Source organism: Ictalurus furcatus, chromosome 27 (genome assembly GCF_023375685.1).
Source record: "Ictalurus furcatus strain D&B chromosome 27, Billie_1.0, whole genome shotgun sequence".
NCBI classification, from domain to species: domain Eukaryota; kingdom Metazoa; phylum Chordata; class Actinopteri; order Siluriformes; family Ictaluridae; genus Ictalurus; species Ictalurus furcatus.
Genome location: NC_071281.1, coordinates 7,857,961 through 7,877,083, shown reverse-complemented (window position 1 = coordinate 7,877,083; position 19,123 = coordinate 7,857,961). Strand labels below are relative to the sequence as shown.

Below are 19,123 nucleotides of genomic sequence, written 5' to 3'. Positions count from 1 at the left end.
CGCTGATGAATGAACATGTGTGTCTGGAAATAACTGCAAATCCAACATGGTTTCTCTTCCTGAGGTTTGGGGGTTTTTAATCGCTGCTCTAGGAATTAATGTGGAATGATTTCAGCCGTAAAGGAGCAAGAAATCTGAGTAAATATTTGTTTACTTTCTCATAGCTTTTTCCCCCCAGGTGTTCATAAACATGTGATTATTTAGTAATACACAATTTACTGATGTTATATGGTGATGATTTTCGCTCCCTTTTTGCAGTGTATGTGGGTGTCTTGGTATGTGTTTTTACATGTGTTGTGCTAATTGGATAAAAGGAGGAATTCAGTCACAGGGATTGTGTCACTGTTTTTGTTTACAAATGCTTTGTCTTGTTTATTTCCTGATTTTGAACTTAATCTGGTTTTTGAGAAGAGATGAGAATAGACTTTTAGTAGACTGTTATCATATTCTCAGCAAAGGATACATGGCCTCTTTGTGTCTGTCAGTCCCAGTGAAGGAGGTGTGGCCTCTTTGTGTTGGTCAGTCCCAGTGAAGGAGGTGTGGCCTCTTTGTGTTGGTCAGTCCCAGTGAAGGAGGTGTGGCCTCTTTGTGTTGGTCAGTCCCAGTGAAGGAGGTGTGGCCTCTTTGTGTCTGTCAGTCCCAGTGAAGGAGGTGTGGCCTTTTTGTGTTGGTCAGTCCCAGTGAAGGAAGTGTGGCCTCTTTGTTACTCCTAGTAACCCAGTGAAGGAGGTGTGGCTTCTACTCTTGACAATCTCAGTGAAGGAGGCTTAGCCTCTTTGTCTGTCAGTCCCAGGGAATGAGACGTGGCCTCTGTAAGTTCTGTGAAGGAAGTCTGGCTTCTGTCTGTTCCAATGAAGGAAACATGGCTCCTGGGTCTGTCAGTCCCAGTGAGGTTCGCATGGCTTCTTTGTGTCAAAGCTACCACTTTTATTAAAATGAGCTGCTGCATGAACAACATCACGTTGTATTGCGTAGTATTGCACTGTTTCAAAATCAGAAGAACAGATATACACCCTTTGACCATGGTAGTCAGTTAAATGTAAAACTTTTAATCTACATCCAGTTTCCCGGTCTCCTGTGTGACGCTTATTCATTCCTAGCGCAAAACATAAAAGTAATTTGCCCTGGCTCTATTGTAGAGCATTTTTCACATGGACTGACTTTAATCTTTTCAAAATATCTCATATATATTTTTGTGCCATTTTATTTTAAAGGCTTTTTTTTTTCCACCAGGACAGCTGAAATTCTGTAGCGGAAATACTCTGAAGCAAATGAAGAATTTCAAAGCTATCCAATTTGATTTGATCAGAGAAAGTGTGAAATGAAAGAACGCCTCTTGCTCAAAGGACCCAACATTGTAGGAAGGTGGATGGTGTCGGTTTTCCTTGTGGTGATGGAGATGAAGGACCACTGGGGAAAACTCTTACCAGAGACAATCCGAACACCAGCTGACCTTTCCCCCCCCTCATCCAGCTTTTCTTTCTTTTTCTTTTGTCCCTGCCAGTCATGTTCTGCATCAAACAAGTAAACCTGCTCTTATGGGTGTCTGGTTGGGGTTAATTGGTTGTGTTAATGATCTCTTCTGGATCATTTCAGGATAAAATAGTTGTGACTTTGTGATCTGTTGTAAAGATAAATGTCCTTGGTTTTTAGATGGCAGGTTCTTGATATGTTTCTGCTATTTTAACCATGTTGCTGTTGTGTTTGATGTTATATTCTATATATATATATATATATTTATATATATTTTTACTAATAGGTTCTTTGCAGTGGATGAAAGAGGCATTGACGTAATTGCTTTGTGCTGTAATATCTAGTAATATAATAGATGCAGTTTTCTATTTTAGTCCTACCTTGTTGTTAAACATGTTTGAGTTTGAGTTGAGCCATCTATTAGCGGTGCTGATTCATCAATCGGTAGCAGAGCTTGTTTACACCAGTTTATTGATCCGAACTACAGCAAAATGCTGTTAAAAAAAAAAAAGCAAGTGGTTTTTATTATTACCTTTGTTTCTGCAAACAAATAGAAATGAAACTCAACAAATGCTATGATTCACATTATATTATATTCCATTGTTACTATCAGAGACACAAATCGATTTTTGAAAATAATGGGCTTTTTTTGGTTAAAAATAGAAAAGTAATTAAAATTCAATAACTTTTTGATTGTAAGAGTTACTCATGTAAAACCAAATATACTAGGATACAGGTCATTATTTCTATCAACTAAAACAAATAGATTAATTGGTTTGTTTTATTTTAATGTTTTATTTTAATTTTTTTTTTTTAAAAGAAATGGGTTTTACATGAGTGACTTCTACAGTATAAAAAATGTAGCAATAAAAACCACTTTTTTTTTTTTTGCTGTAGTTGCTAAGACTAATAAATACTGTATCCATACTGCAATACATTATTGTGTGAAGTAGAAGACTGTAATTTTGCTAGAATCTTACACAGTTGCTCAGGTCATGCAATTTTTAAACGGTCCCTAACTGACTTCATTACTATAAAGCGCTGCTAAGCGGCGTTTCTGAGAGATTAGCTTCAGGGGGATTTAACGGCAGAAAAATTAAAAATATATTCCATTGTACTTGGTTCTCGTTTTACTCCAGAGTAAGACAATACACATTTTGTCCTTTCTGTGTGTTTATTGTTTGAGAAATAGAAGATAGAATCTCGAATGTGCACTGAATCTTCGGTGACCGCGAGCCAGTCTAAAATGCGGTCGACTGTGAGTGACGTCACTTCCAAATACAAACACGCCCCATAGTATACGCCCACCCCAACACTGATTGGCAGGTTTCTGTGCACGGGAAATGCAAATGCAAAGGGATATTTGCCATTCTGTTTGTATATTGGCAGGCTAAATACTCCACACTGAGGAAATTAAAATGCAACTGTTATTTGCATATTTCAGTATGACTGGATCATAATGCGTAACACACGGGAAATGCAATTGCAAATAAACTTTGTGTTTCCAATTTGAAATTTGGTAGACACTGTACGTTCGGGTAAATGAAAATGCAAATGGTAATACACGACCATTTGAATTATGTCACAATTTATGCATCCACAAATAGGAAATGCAATTGCAAATACAGTTTGCAATTGCTGTTGAATATTGTCCGCAAAATACTTCCACCTTTATGGCTATTTAAAGCTGCTGCGCTTAATTTTGCCTCTCTATCGCCATCTCTGTTTGAAACATAAAATTGCAAGTTACTTGCAGAGGTTTTTTTTAAATGTGGGTTGTGCTTCTGCGCTGCTCCTCTGCGCGGGTGAATGATGGATTGTGGTATATCAGAGTTGCCAAGTCCACTTATAATACGTGACTTTGGGCTTCTTTTTTCTGAAGTCATTTGAAAAATGCGGGTTGTGGTTTTTTGGGCTTGTTTTAAAAAATATGGTTTCTTGTTAGGAAAATCTGACAAACGGCTTCGTTTTTTCCCCCATTTACTGTCGCAATTTTCCCCAATGCACCGACACTGTCTGCTCACAGCCTCACAATAATATCAGTGCTGTAGTGTATTTCACCCTCCCACAGTTATTACAGGTTATAACAAAAAAACAAGCATAACATAGTCATATATATACTAATAGTAGTTATGGTTCTAATGTAATCTCCTTTCCCATCTCTCCAACACTGATTTTTTTATGTACTTGCTCAATAATTGATTTTTGTTCATTTTTAACCAAAAAAGTTCCCTACTTCAGCTAATTTTTAAACATAAATCAGTCAGGATCATTATTTTCATTTTAGGTTAGAGTCATGTGAAAAAATAAGTACAAATTGTTGGCTTTTTTAACATATTTAGACAAGCAAACATTTGATCCTCTTTGAAACAGCGCCTATTCATAAAGTTGATACACGCTATCAAATGACACATAAAATTGACTGTAACAAACTTAAAGACAGGCAATGAGGAGACGGGAACTGGCTGAATGTCAACATAAGGTTTAAAAACCTAACATAAAACACAACAGAAACTCAAACCAAAGCGCACATGTGTCTCTCTCTCTCCCTTTGGCACTTCTAGCTGCTCCTTTATCGTGCTCTCCCACTGTTTAGGCAACTCAGTGCCAGGCGGACGTCCTCACAGCCTGACCCCTCCCTCCTCCTCGTCACATTGACATTTTGTAGGAGTTTTCACAATTTAAATGAACAAAAAGTCACATGGAAAAAGTTAGTACACCCCTACATTTATCACACCTTCAAATCCATAAAATTAGAATCAGGTGCTCAAGATTGGGTGCCAGTAATTAGAACCTGCTTAGGGAGGGCAGGTGGAACCAGTCTTATTTACACCCCTCTTATATCTAGTGTTTGGTGTTCCCTTTGCTATTGAGGTGTGTGGTGTCATCATGCCAAGATCTAAAGAGCTCTGTAAGGCCTTCAGAAAAAATGTTGTGGATGCCTACGAGTCTGGCAAGAGATTTAAAAAGATCTCCAAATTATTTTAAATACATCATTCAACTGTAAGGAAAATAATGTACAAGGGACGCAGATTTCAAATGACTGCCAATTTGTCTGGGACTGGCCGTCCTAGCAAATTCATCCCAAGAGCAGAATGCAAAAAGAAGTCTCCAAGAACCCCAAATTTATATCACAGGATCTGCTAGTAAGTCTTGCAACTCTTGGTATCAAAGTGCATGCTTCTACAATCAGAGAGAGATTGCACAAATTTGACCTGCATGGGAGGCGTGCCAGGAAAAAGCCTTTGCAAGACTATAGTTTGCCAATGAGCATATAGGCAAAGACCTTTTGGAATAATATGTTCTGGACAGACGAATCAAAGATAGAGTTGTTTGGCCACAGTAACAGCAGACATGTTTGACATAGGCCAAAGACAGCTTTTCAGGAGAAGTACCTCATACCAACTGTGAAGCACGGGGGTGGACATGTTATGGTTTGGGATTGCTTTGCTGCTTCAGGGAATGGACAGCTTGCATTCACTGATTCAACTATGAATTCTGCATCATATCAAAGAGTGTTTGAAGATAATGTGAGGCCATCTGTCAGAAAGTTGAAGTTGAATAGAAAGTGGACCTTTCAACAGGATAATGATCCTAAGCACACTAGCAAATCCACCAAGGAATGGCTCAAAAAGAAGAAATGGAGGGTTATGGAATGGCCTCGGATTTGAAACCCATTGAAATGTAGGGTGATTTGAAACAGGCAGTACATGCAAGAAAACCCTCAAACATCTTACAACTGAAAGAATATTGCATGGAAGAGTGGTCAAAAATTCCAGCATGCCGATGTTAGAGACTGATGGACGATTATGCAAAAAGCCTACAAGAAGTTATTACTGCTAAAGGGGCAATACCAGTTTCTGAGGACAAGGGTGTACTTACTCTTTCGACAGAAGAGTATCACATCTATTGATATTTCTGTTGAATAAATGATTTAAAAAGCTATTTTTCTTTATGGTTTTGTTCCAGTATATCAAATTTATTAATAGACACTGTTTCAAAGATGATCAACTGTTTGCTTGTCCAAATATATCATAAAAGCCAACAATTTCCATTGGGTGTACTTATTTTTTTCATAACTGTATCATTAGCTGGTACACAAACATTTTCAAACTGCTGCATCACAGGACAGCTTAATACACTCAAAAGGAAAGCACTATTTACCCTCTTCTTTGTTTACCCTCTTCTGCATTGCTGTGATGGACAGGGGAAAGAGAATATGGCATCCCTCCTGCCCCATTTTGCAACACATGCATTTTTACAACAGCTTTTGCAATATTTAAATAGAATAGAATCAGTATCAGATTGGCAAATATTCAAAGCTCTGCCGTCTATACCCTCAGAAATTGAAAAGATGTGAAAGATGCATTCATAAGTAGTCCTTTTCTTGGACATTTTGCTCTGTTGGGATGGTCACATCCACCCTTAATCTGTCCCTGTAGATCAAGCATACTCTATATGCAGTGGGGTCAGTGGCGGATTGGCGGTTAAGGCTCTGGGTTACTGATCGGAAGGTCGGGGGTTCAAGCCCCAGCACTGCCAAGCTGCCACTTTTGGGCCCTTGGGCAAAGCCCTTAACCCTCTCTGCTCCAGGGGCGCTGTATCATGGCTGACCCTTTGCTCTGACCCCAGCTTTCTGACATGCTGGGGTATGCGCATGGGAATTGGGAATTTCACTGTGCATATGCATATGAGACCAATAAAGACTCATCATCATTATATAATTTCTTTCCTTATGAAATGACCATATCCCTATATGGGATATGGTCATGATATCCTGTGCATGAAACCCTGTTTCCATGTGTGTTTTTAGTCTCACCTGTTGCTGCACACCCATGAGACGTTTGTCTACTTAAATCCTCCATCTCTTTCATGTGCATTGAAAGGATGACATTTTTATAATTGAATTACTAAGCAGTGAATTTCAAAGTCTTGTCTCTTTTTCTAGTCTTAGGTATTTAGTTTCTTGCTCTATTTTTACTCCCTACATGTTGTACAGACTACGGACTACAACATCCTATTTTCTATATATAAATAGTCTTCAGATTTTTCAACCTCCAAAGCCACCCACAATGTTCACAGAATGTAGCTACTTAAGTTTTTGTTATGGTAACTTTGCCATAAAAAAGTTGAAACTATGCTCTTGTTAAATATGGCAGCGAGTCCAGGTGCAGCAGCTTTGTTCTCCCTGTACTTATACAATGACAATAAAGGTATTGTTGATACTTTCCCCAGTATTTGATGGTCTCTTTTTAGCTGTGAGAGACCATCATTAATCAAAACTCATAATTTGTGTGGATCCAATCAGAATCAGTGTAAGGGAGAGACGAGCTTATACTATACACCCTTAATGTCTTCGGGCTTGGTATAAATTGTAGGTGGTTGTGGGTTTGAGAGCTTATTTTGGCATGGCAGGAGTTTAAAAAGACTGTGTAAACGTGTATAAGTAAAATCCCAAATGTAAGACTAATCTCAAACAGAGGCCTCTGTTCTATGAATTGGCTGTATGAATAAAATTGCCTTGCCTTGTAAACATGCTTTCCAGTTATGAAACTAAAAGCAATAAAACTACAAGTACAATAAATAGTCCAAATGTGGGAAACACATGGTGTTTAGGCACTTAATTAGCGCTTCTGAACCATTTTAGTTTAATGAGATGTTTTTCACAGGGGCCAACTAATTTGAAAACTTTTTAAATAAAATTAGGATTTGTGGTACTGTGTGATATTTAGAGCTCAATACATCTAGAATAATTATACTGTATAATTAGAATCAATACATCTAAGACAGAAAGTGTTAAAAATTTATTCAAAGTTTGATCCCAGGATAAAAAAAAATCATTACACCTCTAGTAAGAGATATCTTATTAGTTGTTTTGCCAATTAAAGTAGTTTAAGTGAGAACACACTTCTCAGATGGGATTTTGTTTCTTCTTATTCTTTCTTCCTCCCTCTCTCTCTCTCTCTCTCTCTCTCTCTCTCTCTCTCTCTCTCTCTCTCTCGACTGTTTAGTATGCTTTCAAGCAAAACAAATTGCAGTACAGCCACATATATGCCTGCACAAAGAATATCCCTCCGGTAACAACCGACAACTTTAAAAGGTTAAATTGTTTACATTAAGTTGTTTATTTTATTGGAATTGTACCAACTAGGTTAAGAAAATGTTGAGAGTGGGATAAAACAGATATAACTCTAGGAACAGGCAAGAGTGTTGTGCACTCCGTAGATGGAATTGTTCCTCCTTGTAATTCTATAAAAAAAAAAAATTGAATTACTTCCCTTAAATGCATTAATAATTGAAATGGTCTTTACTGGTTGATTAATAACCTTTATCAGTCACAATTACGAGTGAATTTGGCCTTATTCCTTACACAGAGAGCATCTTCATACTGCTATCATTCACCTCACTTGTGTTATAGGACTTTACAGGGAGTGCAAGTCAGAATTTTATACTCTATTCATTTCAGTCTCCTCTACGTCCTTTTGTGTTTCATGCCGAACTGATGTCAGGATGCGATCCTGGTTCTACAGAGCGGGCGGAATTGATTTTTCATGCATGTGACCTTAGAGTCAATTGATATGGTAATGTATTACAATTCAATAAAAGCCGTAAGAATGTACGCAAAATCTGGTGCATTTTCAGTGTGCCAACGTTTTGAGTTCAAGGACTAGAGTGGACATACATGGCGATACAAAATATGAAACAAGCAACATGTATTCACACTGCATAGAAATCTTTTTTAGATATGCACATGGCTCAGATATGCTTCCAAAGGCTATACATTTTACTGAACATTATTAATATACCTACATCATATCATTCCACTCTTTCTCCTCTGTTGTTCCATTGTGGTGTTAATGGACAAAACAAATATGTCATATGTTCTGACTGAGTCTCTAGACAAAGCTGCAGAATAGGTGTGGTTAATGCATTCAGGGGTGAACAAAGAGGCAAAGGGTCATGGGTCCCTAGGGGTGGTGTTTAGCTTTTAGTTCTGCGATTCAGAGCTAGGATTGGCCAGGACTTTTAGAGTAGGAGGGATGTGGAGCAGCAGGAAAAATGGGGGGAGGCTTCAAGGCATAGCAGTCAATCATTTCTACACTGCTGCTTAGTTCTTTGCACGTCCATGTGACACCAGTATCCAGGGGAAACAGGTAGGACAGAGAAGCCTTATTCACCTGCGTGATTTGTAGGTGCTATAGAATTGGGTGGTTGCTGCACAGTGATTGAAACAGCAGCTTGAGAGGTGTGATTTCCCTGGAGAGCTCTTTTGTTGAGGTGTGTACAGAATGCGATCTAAGAGTGGTGACATGCTGTGAAAGGTGATATGAGAAATGTAATATGAGAAAGCTTGGTCAGAGTGTAAAGAGTCTGTGGAGTGTTAGTGTAAGTGTGGTGTGTAGTCTGTGTCTCGGTGTGTGTGTGGGGGGGGGGTCTCTGTCCTCTCCACATTCATGCTTCTTTGTGCAGGCATATGCGTGATTATCAGCTGTAATATCTGGTGATGGAAGGCATAATAATGGCAGCGAGAGAGAGAGAGAGAGAGAGAGAGAGAGATAGTGGAAAGCAGTAACAAAAGCCCTTCTGAGAGGCTGCTGGTGGAGATGGCACAGTGTGTGTGTGTGTGTGTGTGTGTGTGTATTAGTGTGTGACTCAGAATACAGAACATGTTCTTGTTGTCTTTTCTCATTCATTTGGATTTGATTATATAGTGTGTATCAAGAATTCCTAATGTATCTTCTTGCACCGGTATTTACACTTTTTAAATTAAAAACAGCAGAAACTCTCCACAGTAAGAACTTGCGCATTAATTTACTACAATCACTGCCACACCCTTTCCAACTGGAATTCTGGGACGCAAGATTAATCCCGCCTCTCCGGCCAAGTCATTCCTTGATTTTATGTACCGATTACATTATCCTGCTTATTTTAGACTATTCTAGGCTCTAATTAAGTAGAAAAATAAATACCGGCTTTTTTTGGTCTGAATTCACGTCTAGGCTGGTGTCCAGCCCCCAGTGCTATGGACATGTCAGGCAACACTTGCAATTTGTAAATGAAGATCTGTCCAGCTCAATAATAGTAATTGATCAGGCACTGGGCAGTTAAAGTGATCCAGCTTCCTACTGTGTAGGAGTGAGGCATTGCTACTTGGCTGAGAGGATCGATGGGATTCAACAGTGCTTTAGTCTATGGGTGTAATTTGGTCTCATTAGTTATTGTCTGTAGTTGTGTAGGCATTTGTTCTTGTATTTGTTCTGTCTTCATTTGTTCTTTGTGACTTGGCAGCGTTATATTCTAAACAGGGTTCTGGATAGTATCAGTGGTGAAGATAAACACACTCTCTGCTAAGGGTCTGATGCACAAAGATTGAACCTTCTCAAAAGACTCCCAAGTGGTACAAGTGCCTAAGTGTTTATCGTATCATCAGGAAATTGTGACTCACAGTGATGCTACAGCTATTTGTGGCCTTGCTCTCTGGGTGGAAGGTATGGTGATGCTAACCATTCATGGCTGGTTGTTAGCTTAGGTCTACTGATTAGAAGTATTATTACATGTTCAGCAGTTCAGTAAAATGTGATGGCTTCATGTGGCTTTCACTCTCTGATAGCTTAGGGTAAGTGTTAGTGTTAAATATTGTACAGCAATCATGTAGCAATTAAGCATAAAGGGGCCATCACTGGTAGTTTGCTAGTCCTAGAAAACCCCACTCATGTTATTGTCTTTTCTTTTGTGTCTCAGGACTGAAGATCCCTAGAGATGGAAGGTCAGTGAGCTCTCTCTATGGCTCAGAGGAAGAGGCCTGGGGCCAGTAGCAGCATGGCCTCAGCAGAGCTTCATGCTCCAGCACCATGTCCCTGCCCCACCCCTTATCCCAGCAAAGAGTGTGAAGAGCGACAAGACTCTGAAACCCCCATACCCCCTTACTGTGACCAAGAGGAGGTGGATCTGCCCAGCAGCCATCCTGCCACCCCAGATCACACCCACTCCAACTACCATGGCCATCCAGACAGCCTCGATGGAGACTCAAGCTCGGACTACGTCAACAATACATCAGAGGATGAAGAGGACTACGATGAAGGACTGCCTGAAGAAGATGAGGGAGTGACATACTACATCCGCTACTGTCCGGAGGATGACAGTTACCTGGAGGGGATGGACTGTAACGAGGGCAGGTATGGGCGCACTGAGCCACCCCCAGAAACAGACGAGTGCCAAGAAGCAGTGGAGGAGTGGGTGGAGGGTGATGGTGAGGTGCGCTGTGAAGTTCTGGAGCAGGACTCGGATCAGCAGATATATGACGGGAGACCTGAACCAGTCCTTGATCACCATCCACACCATCAGTACCATCACCAGGACCAAGCTCTTCCTCAAACACAGGAACAAGAGGAGGATGATGAGGAGAGTGAGGAGTATTGCCCTAATGAAGAGGAGGAACCAGAGGAGGAACAAGACAGAGAGGTCTACACAGGGGACTACTATGCCCCAGAGGACAATGGGAACTCCATGTATGCAGGCCACAAGGGCATAGAGGGTGAAACAGGTGAAGAGACAGAGGAAGACATTGATCAGATTGTAGCTGAGATTAAGATGAGCATGAGCATGGGCAGTCTGAGCAGTGGGACCGATCAGAGCCCGGAGGAGCTGGCACCCGTGCCCGGGCGTTACCAGGCTGAAGCTGAGCCCAAAGCCGAACCAGCTCCTTACCCCACACCACACCGCCATGACGGCAGACCCAAAACCCTCAACATCCCCCCTGCTGGGCACAACCCACAGCCACAGAGGAGCTCAAAAGCGCACTTGCACACACCAGAGGAGAGGAGGAGATGGGCACAGGAGCAGCACAGGGAACAGGTAAGGGAAGGAGGTCACACAGCTAAAAATTAGACCAAACATTCTTACAGATAGTTAATGAAGTTGTGATTATCTCTTCATTGTGGTTCATAGCATAATGAATCGGATTTTCTGCACAGAACTGTCTTTAGATGGCTATGCCTGTTTCAGGCATCGTAGCAGCGATGGCATTACTGTTAGGGTTCTGACAGCTATGACAGTCAAGATTTTCTAATAGATTATCACCTTCACATTTTTACAAAACTACTTTTATCAGTGGTTTGCTAAGCTAAACAAGCACTCATCTGCTATGGTTACAGCTCTGTGTTAGATAAATTTAAGACACCACCTCTTCAAATCACCTCCAAACCGCTCAGTGCTTCGACAAAAATATCATGGCTTTGTCAAGGCTTCATTCATAAACTTACATACCCCTTACAGAATCTGCAATATGTGAATAATTTAGAAAAAAAGGATCATTAAAATTGCATTTAGTTTTTTTATTTAGTACTGCCCTAAATAAATTATTTCACATAACAGATGTTTACATATAGTCCACAAGACACAATAATAACTGAATTTACACAAATGAACCAGTTCAAAAGTTTACATACGTTTGATTCTTAATCCCATGTGTTGTTACCTGGATGATCATCGACTGTGTTTATGTTTTGTGAGAGTTGTTCATGAGTCCCTTGTCTGTCCTGAGCAGTTAAACTGATCACTGTTCTTCAGAAAAATCCTCCAGGTCCTGCACATTCTTTACTTTTCCAGCATCTTCTGCATATTTGACCTCTTTCCAACAGTGACTATATGATGTTGAGATCCATCTTTTCACCCTGAGGACGACTGAGGGACTCGTACACGACTATTACAAAAGGTGCAATCATTCACTGATGCTTAGGAAGGTAACACACTGCAGTAAGAGCCAGGGGGGTGTAAATTTTTGAACAGAATGATTGGTGTAATTTATTATTATTTTTGTTTAAAGATCTTATTTTTTTTTCATTTAGTAATGCCCTTCAGACGCTAAATAAGATTTACACATTTCCCAGAAGACAAAATAATAACAATTTACACCTATCCTGTTCAAAAGTTTACACCCCTCCCCAACTCTTAATGTATTGTGTTGCCTTCTGGAGCATCAGTGAATGTTTGCAACTTTTGTAATAGTTGTGTTCAGGGCAGAACTAAATAAAAAAACATTTTTTTATGATTCCTCTTTTTTTATTATTAACATTTTGCAGATTCTGCAAGGGGTATGCAAATTTATGAGCACAGCTCATATGTGGATGATTCATATGATCACTTATTGTGTAATGTCACATTTATACTATGATGGATTGGTGTTCCATCCAGGATATATTCCCAACGTGTGCCCTGTGTTCCCTGAATAGACTCTGGATCCACTGCAACCCTGACCAGGGTACAGCGCTTACTAAAGATGAATGAATCAGTGTCATATATATATATGTATTTATATCCGCCTCTAAAGACATTCTATTGTTTATTTGGTGTATTTCACATTGCCCAAAAAATAAATGTCAGTGTGAAGTTTTGTTATCAATATAACAGATTGAATGATGGTTGACTGCTTTCCTTTAAAGTACCAACTACAACATATCAGGTTGTTATTGTATATAACTGAAAGACGCATCTGTCTGGCCAAATTTTATGCCACATGCATTTTTCCACATCCCTAATTTAATTGCATATAAATCCATAATAATTCTAGGTTCTGAATACAGATTTTCAATTTCAGAATCAATATGTAGAACCCAGTGTGTGTGATGGTGGGTGGGAAGGAGGACTTGGTAGAGAGGTGACTTTGACTTTGACAGAGCTTGGTGCTTGCTTTATTTTTCCAAATAGCACTTTTCAGTGTGCTTTCAACACTCAACAAAAAAAACACTGTCCCAATATTTTGTAGCTTTTGCCTCATTCAAGTTCATCAAAACTTTCCAAGCTCACATTCCGGCATGTGTGGGTGTGCATCTGTGTTATGTGCAACTTCTATCAGCTCTGTCCCCCTCTCTCTGAGAATCATCACGTGTTGCCTGCCGGTTTTACCCGCCTCCTCTTTGTCCGACTACGCCTTCGCTCTGCCTGACGGTAGAGGTAATCCGCCACCACCATCTGTGCCCCCGGCCTGTGGACCACCTTGACCTTCAATGGCTGAAGTGCGAGATACGAGTGATGCACACTTTGGCATCCTTCATTCAGTGGAGCCATTGGAGCGGGGCATGATCTAAACAGAGGATAAAGGGGCACCCCAGGTGGTAGTACTGAAGGGTGAGGACCACCCAATTGATGGCCAGAAACTCCTTCTCTGTCATGCTGTACTTACTCTCCCTCCCTGTGAGCATTCGGCTGATGTCTTCCCCCTCCACCACCCGGGACAAAACAGCCCCCAGTCCTCTGTCTGACACATTAGTATACAGAACAAAAGGGCGAGAAAAGTCAGGAGAATACAACAGCGGGACCCCGCAAAAAAAAACACTTTTAACTGGCCCGCTCACATAGCTCCATACACTGGACTGGATCTGGCACTGTTTTTAGTGAGGTCAATCAGCAGGCTGATGACATGTGAAAAATTAGGTACAAACTTAGGATAATAACCAGCCAGGCCCATGAACTTCCTCACCCCCTGTTTGGTCTTGGGTCTCGGGCAGGCCACAACCTGTGTTATCAATTTGGGGATGCACCTGCCCATGGCCCGAGTGTAAGCCCAGATACAGTACTTCCACTTACCCAATTGCACAATTGTCTGGGTTTGCTGTGAATCCTGCCTGTCTCAAGATTTCAGGACAGCTCTAAGATTGTTGATAAGTTGTAAATGTTGCTGCCAATTATTATCGATTGCAATCAATAATGATTATGTGTTTAAGTAGGCAGTGGCATATTCACTGTGTGGGCAGAGTGTTCTGTCTATGAGACATTGAAACTCTGCTGCAGCTCCAAACAAACCAAACGGAAGGGTGACAAATTGGTGCAACTCAAATGGAGGGAAAAAAGTAGTACATCAATGCTTGCCATTTAAACACCACATTGGCTTTTCTAGTCCACACAGAACTGGACTGACCCATCAGCGTTGGGCATCAAAACCACAGGGCTGCTCCAACCACTGTGTCTCCTTGATTACCTCCATGTCAAGCATAGCCATGACCTCCTCCTGAACTACCTTTTTCTTGTGCTCGGGTAAACAATAGGTGTGGTTGTGTACAACCACACCTGTAGTCTCGATGTGGTGCTCTATGAGCTTTGTGCAACTGATTAGAGGGGAAAACACATCGGAAAATTCCCCTTGCAGCACGGCAACCTATGCTGTCTGGGATGGCAAGAGTTGGGCTCCACATGGAACCAGGGTGGAATGAGCTCCGTTTTTTGAGGGCATCTCCAGTCCCAGCTCCTCTCTCTCTGAAACCACAATTTCCAGAGCAATTGAGGAGGTTGAGGTAACATATTTGTAGTGGGTCACCTCTATCTGTTTGCCTGACCTCATAGTTGACTTCCACATCTCAGTGAACACTGGTGCAAATCAGTTTAATCCATAACAATTCGTACAGTTTATGAAGGGTGCATGAAATAAAAGAAGTGCCCTGGTCAGTCAGAATTTCTTTAGTGATCCCAACTCAGGAGATAACTTGGAAGAATGCCTTCACAACGCTGCATGCTGAGATGTTGCGTAGAGCCATTACTTATGGGTATCACCGGTTGGTGACACTGGACCCACTCTGCTGTTCCTGCCAGGAGTCGTGCAATGAATTGCTCTAGCACCATCAGATTGAGAATTCCCTCGGCATCCCATTCCTCAGCCAGCATCTATCGCTGACAGGAGTCCTTGAGCTGCTGTGCTAAGAAGAATAGGTGGCCGACCTTTGTGGGTTTCAGGACCCAGAGGCGTGTTCCTATGTTCCTGATGCTTGATCATCCCCCTCTGCCACACTATATTAACCTATCACAAGGCATGCTTAATTTAACTTTGGCTTTTAGAGATTGATTAAGGGGCTTGTTTATATATTGCAAACATCTGCACTATTAGTATTGCAAAAGCCAATATTCTGATAACAGCATATGGGAAAATGAAAGTCACAACAAATATTGCTTTTGAAAAATCACAAGCAAGTACATTCAGACAGTTCAGTTCTTCTTTAAGTATTACTGTTGAGTTTAGCGCATAATATAATGGAATTTAACTGTGTTTTCATTCGGTTCATATTGTATTCACAAATAGCTCTGTGTTTTTTTTGGAACATATATCATTCCCACTGTATTATTGTACTCTCTGAAAATATGTTTCATTTTATATCCACTAAATTGTTCCATTTTTCCTGTAAAGAGGATTGGAGATGATGAGAGCAATATACAGTCTTCTAAAGATTGTACTTGCCTGATTGTCCATGAAGGTCAAGGCCAGTGTAATCAAAGTGTTTTCAACTTATCTGAAACCTGTAATTTATTGATTGATGTTTGGTAGATTTTCCTAATGCAACAGGACAAACACACAACATTTTTTCTTGATTTTGTCTTTTTTATTATTCAGAGACAGAAAAGAATTTGATTATCTGCATTCGTCATTTTGCTCGACAGGCATATTAATAGGACATATCTACAGTATTTATTTACCTAGGGCTGCACAATATATGAAGGTGTGATTAGTGATTGTAATATTTGGCAAAGTTCTCCTCACCTTCCAGAAGTTAATAAAATATCTTCACAGAGGAGAAACTCTTGTCTCTTGCCGCAGAGTCTTTAAACAAAATTGAAAATAAATGATGTGGACCACCAATACTCCAACCAGTCAGGACGGAGAGGTGTCTCCGCTTGCCTGTCAATTCCGTAAGCTCCTCCTTTTGCAGTGTCATTCATGCTATCTTCCCTAAGGAGGCTGTTTTTCAGGGTGTGACTTTGGAGGTCAGTACGTGTCGTATGTAATTGTCTAAACTGGTGAATACTTAGCTAGGTTATGTATTCATTTGACAAACAAGAAAGCTAACGAGCTAGATAGCTAACTCACTCGGCCATACTTGTAGATGATCTTCTTGGAACATCTTCCTTCTAAGCAGACAGTCTACAAGTATGGCCGAGTGAGTTAGCTATCTAGCTGGTTAGCTTTCTTGTTTGGTCTATAATCACAAGATATACACATGTATGTACTTCCACCAGCTCAAGTTTAACCCTGATCTCTGAGCAAGTAATTTCAGTTAAGCAACTTGATTGAGATTCCAGGAGCACAGCCTGTTCTGCCATGGACTGGAAAACACCTTGCTACATCTGTCGCTCCACTGCTCAGAAACTTTTCATTTCTGCTAGATTGTGACCACACATAGGTATATATAACCTGACCTTTATTGTAGAATATGCAGTTATCTGCCCATTCAAACTTCAGGAAAGGTATATATACCAAGAAGCTTTTGCTTTCTTTGTAGTTGTGTGTTGGTTTTGTAGTACCGTGGAACTTAAATTAGTGTAGCTGTGACTGGGGGTGATATGGGTCAGACCATTCCACTGTTGGAAGGGATTCCTACAGGAACTGACAGATTGCTTTTTTCACTTCTCCTTTTGATCTTTTCTATTCTTCATCTTTTGTCATCTGACAAGCTTTGTATTGCTTCTCTTCTACCCACAGGGTTTATATCCCTGGAGGAATTACACTGAAACTCATTTAGTGTGCTTATGGGGTCTTCTTCCTGTTTCATTTCTCTCTCTCTCTCTCTCTCTCTCTCTCTCTCTCTCTCTCTCTTTCTCTAGGTGTCAAACAGTGCAGAGCAGCCAAGAAAACAGCAACGCTCCGATCTCAATGGACCTCTGGAGAACAACAACGTCCCTGAGGTGGAACCATTAAATTTTGCCCTAAAGAACCACTATGATTACTTTAGTCTGTTTTATTCATAATGCATATCATCAATGAACAAGGAAACACATCTGTCTGTTTGCTTGTAGAATAATACAAGTAGCGTAAGACATAAGTCTTAAAGGAGCAGTTTGTAATTTTCTCTGCTTGCAACTGAAATGAAACACAAGCAATCCTTCTTCCCTCTAAAAAAAAAAAAACAACCTCAGACCCACTTTTGAAACTACATATATCTATCTCATCAGTTGGCTTTTAATGAAATGGAGCATAGACAAGATGCTCTGTTCCAGGTTCAGAAAAATGTAAACAAAATGATAAAAGCAAGAAACGACAGTAACTACAGCATGATCCGTTGAATGGCAAATCACAGTTTTTATAATTATATAATTACAGACAAATTGAAGGAAAAACCAGCATAAAGTATCTTAGGAAGGTATTGGGCCACAGTTTGCTGGAATTAATAAACACCATTCTCCAAAAGATATTCCCCAAGTTGGTGTTTTGATGATGATGGTGATGTTGAGCACTGTCTAACACATTACTCCACATCTATCTCCCTTTGGCATTCAGTTAGGTTGAGATCTGGTGACTATTGTTTTTTTTTTGTTTTTGTTTTTTAAATCTTCATCAAACCATTTAGTGAGCTCTTGTGCCCTGTGAATGGGGTTGGAGTTATCCTATGTTTCATCGTAGGATAAATGTGATCAGTCAGAACAATTTTGTATTGGTTTGCAGTGACCCTTCCTTCTAAGGGGACAAGTGGAGCCAAACCATTCCAGTACAATTCCCTCACAGTGTAACACATTTGTTCCTTTAATTTGTCATCTGTATGTAATATAGAGTGTGTAATTATTACAGGTATCAAAACCTTTTTTAAAAGTTACAAATGGCACCTTTAGCTAGTGGTGTTAGCTAGTGTGTTGGTGCTATTTGATCTCACTGTTGATGTAGGTAATAAAAAGACTTTACACACACACACACACACACACACTAATTTGCTTTTCTTGAGGTAGAAAATCAGATACTTTGGCCTCTTAGAGTTATACAGTCTAATGTGTTAATTTCAGTGAATGTATCACATGTTGGACGAGCAGAAACTGTTCGAGTAGAGTCATTCTTACTGGGTAATTGCCTTGAGAATAATTAGCGTGTCATTTGCATTCAAACGAACTCTGCAAATTTGGCTCCTCACCAAGCAGAACAATGTCTCTATTACGGCTGCTGGGTGTTATATTTGATTGGAGAGGTCTTCATCTTCTCAAGGTCCGTCTTGTGAGTGCTCCACTGGTCTGTCTCAATTTATGGGGCAATTTCCCTTTACTTTATGTTACAGGAGCCTGTATTTTATGTAGCACTTTTTTCTCGGGTAGCTCGGGATGCAAAACTTAGTATACCGTCTTTATCTGCAGTGTAATCTAGTGGGAAAGTTTCTCGGTCACTGTGCATGGATCTAAGAAAACAGAAGAACAGCCAAGGACAGATGGCTGTTTATTTCTAAGAAGCTACAGTATACATCTTTTGCTGCATGGTCTTCATTTAATTACACTGACTGATGCAGCTTTGGGGCTCTTCTCTTCAACTGCAATTAATGGGCATAGATACTCTCTCAATGCTGACTTTCCATTTGGATGGCTGTCACAAATCGATTGCTATTACTCAGTCCGCTGCAGTATCTTTCACTCAGAGACCTCACCACAAACTGGTAGAGATCATAGTCTGAATAACTGACATGTTGTGTGTGCTGATTTAACATTGGCTGGCTGGATCATGAGCCATTCACCAATTAGAATCAGTGTGTATTTGCTATTGTTCTGTGTGTTCAACAAAGCTTATTGTTGCCATTTTGTTTTGTTGGAGCTTTGTCCTGATGTTTGTAAGTAAAAGTAAAGCAATGAACTTGTTAGTGTTTTAATTCAGTTTTAGTAGCCAAGCTCATTATACACACATTTCATCTCATGGCAT

General features: G+C 40.2%; 1 protein-coding gene across 1 annotated transcript in view; it reads left to right on the top strand.

Moving 5' to 3' along the window:
* apba2b (amyloid beta (A4) precursor protein-binding, family A, member 2b) overlaps positions 1–19,123 on the top strand; it is a 125,333-nt gene that overhangs the window by 79,713 nt on the left and 26,497 nt on the right. Inside the window, exons 3-4 of the mRNA XM_053616532.1 lie at positions 10,216–11,328; positions 17,059–17,139. Coding sequence (XP_053472507.1) covers positions 10,258–11,328; positions 17,059–17,139 — 1,152 coding nt within the window. The 5' untranslated portion in view covers positions 10,216–10,257. The remainder of the gene's footprint in view (positions 1–10,215; positions 11,329–17,058; positions 17,140–19,123) is intronic.